Here is a 1,352-nt window from a genome sequence, read left to right as displayed (position 1 = left end):
AGTTGTTCCCGTGGAAGGACGACCAGAGAATACTGGCAGGATCACTGTGGTTTGCTTTGGACGACGGCGATCGAGGGGTGCAGATGGCGGCATTGCTGGACTCGCTGAGTTCATTCATACTGACAGGGACCCGCGGCTTAATCTATAGCAGCGGTCTGATACATTTTCTTGCTGTGTTAGGCATAGACCCCGAGATGAGACGGTTCCGGACTGCGAAGAATTACTTATATATGCTAGCAGGTGTGGTGTACTGCACACGAGTGCTTGGGGCAGCCAAACTACTTCCCGCAGTACAAAACAGCAGCGAGACTGACGACAACTACGAGAACTTTTTAGAGATGCGCCGCAAGTATCTCGCCGATGGGTCGCTTAGTCCAATAAGCGAGATGATTAATCTGTTGGCGTACGGCAAGCACATTGCACACAATCAAGGCAACACAGGCAACGCATACTAGTCAGAGGACAAGAAGATCTTTTATCTCAACGGGCAGCCGATATCTATCGCACGGTTCTGCAAGATGGCTTAGAGCAGTATAGAGGATGTGTCTAAGCAGCTGTGGTCGCTGCTGTGGGTGTAGAGGATGGAAGATCGCTTGTTTATCGATCTGGCGTAGATTAAAGACGACATGTCTTTTACAAAGCACGGCATGTCTTTTGTAACTTAGACTAGCAACAAGCTTACAGATAGGCTGGCGTGGATGCTTTAGAGGGCTCGCAGCAAAGAGGGTGGCATGCGGCTGCAGACACTAGATGGCAGGTGGAGAGGCAAACGGGTCGGACAGTATCTGCGACAGGTCGACTGGTTTTTAGAGCTGCTGCTTTTCTGCGTGCATGTTACGTCTGGACAGCCTGGACGTGGGTCCGAAATCACGACGATTCGACACCACAATGGATTGCTGCAGGACCGCAACGTGTTCGTGGTTGATGGCAGGATTATGACGGTGGTTCGCTATCACAAGTCGCAGTCGCAATTTGACAAGCTAAAGATTATGCCGCGCTTCTTGCCCCCGCAGCTAGGGCAGGTGATGGCCGTGTATCTAGCTTACTTGCAGCCGTTCCAGGAGTATCTAGTCGTCGAGGTGTTAGGGGGCGGGTTGAGCGACTACGTCTGGAGCGACAAGCACGGGGCTTGGAACACAGATCGACTAACGAGAGTTATTAAGCGCGAGACGGGTAAGCGACTAGGCGTATCGCTGCACACGCTAGGATACCGTCATACAGCTGTAGGGATCGGAAGAGTTAAGGTGGGGGAGTCGTTTAGCAAGGGATATCAAGACGAGATTGGAGAGTTAGACGAATCTGAAGTAGACGAGGAGCAAGAGGATATCATCGAGCTGCAGAACTCGCGGACG

The 1,352-nt window shown here is 51.8% G+C and overlaps 2 protein-coding genes across 2 annotated transcripts; both read left to right on the top strand.

Annotated features, from left to right (window-relative positions):
* SETTUDRAFT_112635 (uncharacterized protein) lies at positions 1 to 455 on the top strand (the record flags this gene model as incomplete). Its single annotated transcript, XM_008029735.1, has 1 exon — positions 1 to 455. A coding segment is annotated over one exon (455 nt), but the record flags the coding sequence as incomplete, so codon positions are not given.
* A 252-nt stretch (positions 456 to 707) lies between these two features.
* Positions 708 to 1,076, top strand: SETTUDRAFT_72551 (uncharacterized protein; the record flags this gene model as incomplete). Its single annotated transcript, XM_008029734.1, has 1 exon — positions 708 to 1,076. A coding segment is annotated over one exon (369 nt), but the record flags the coding sequence as incomplete, so codon positions are not given.
* Between the last annotated feature and the right edge of the window lie 276 nt (positions 1,077 to 1,352).

The sequence above is a fragment of the Exserohilum turcica genome, assembly GCF_000359705.1.
Source record: "Exserohilum turcica Et28A unplaced genomic scaffold SETTUscaffold_330, whole genome shotgun sequence".
In the NCBI taxonomy this organism is placed as follows: Eukaryota; Fungi; Ascomycota; class Dothideomycetes; order Pleosporales; family Pleosporaceae; genus Exserohilum; species Exserohilum turcicum.
Note: the sequence above shows the minus strand (reverse complement) of the source record. Positions and strands in the feature narration are given on the sequence as shown.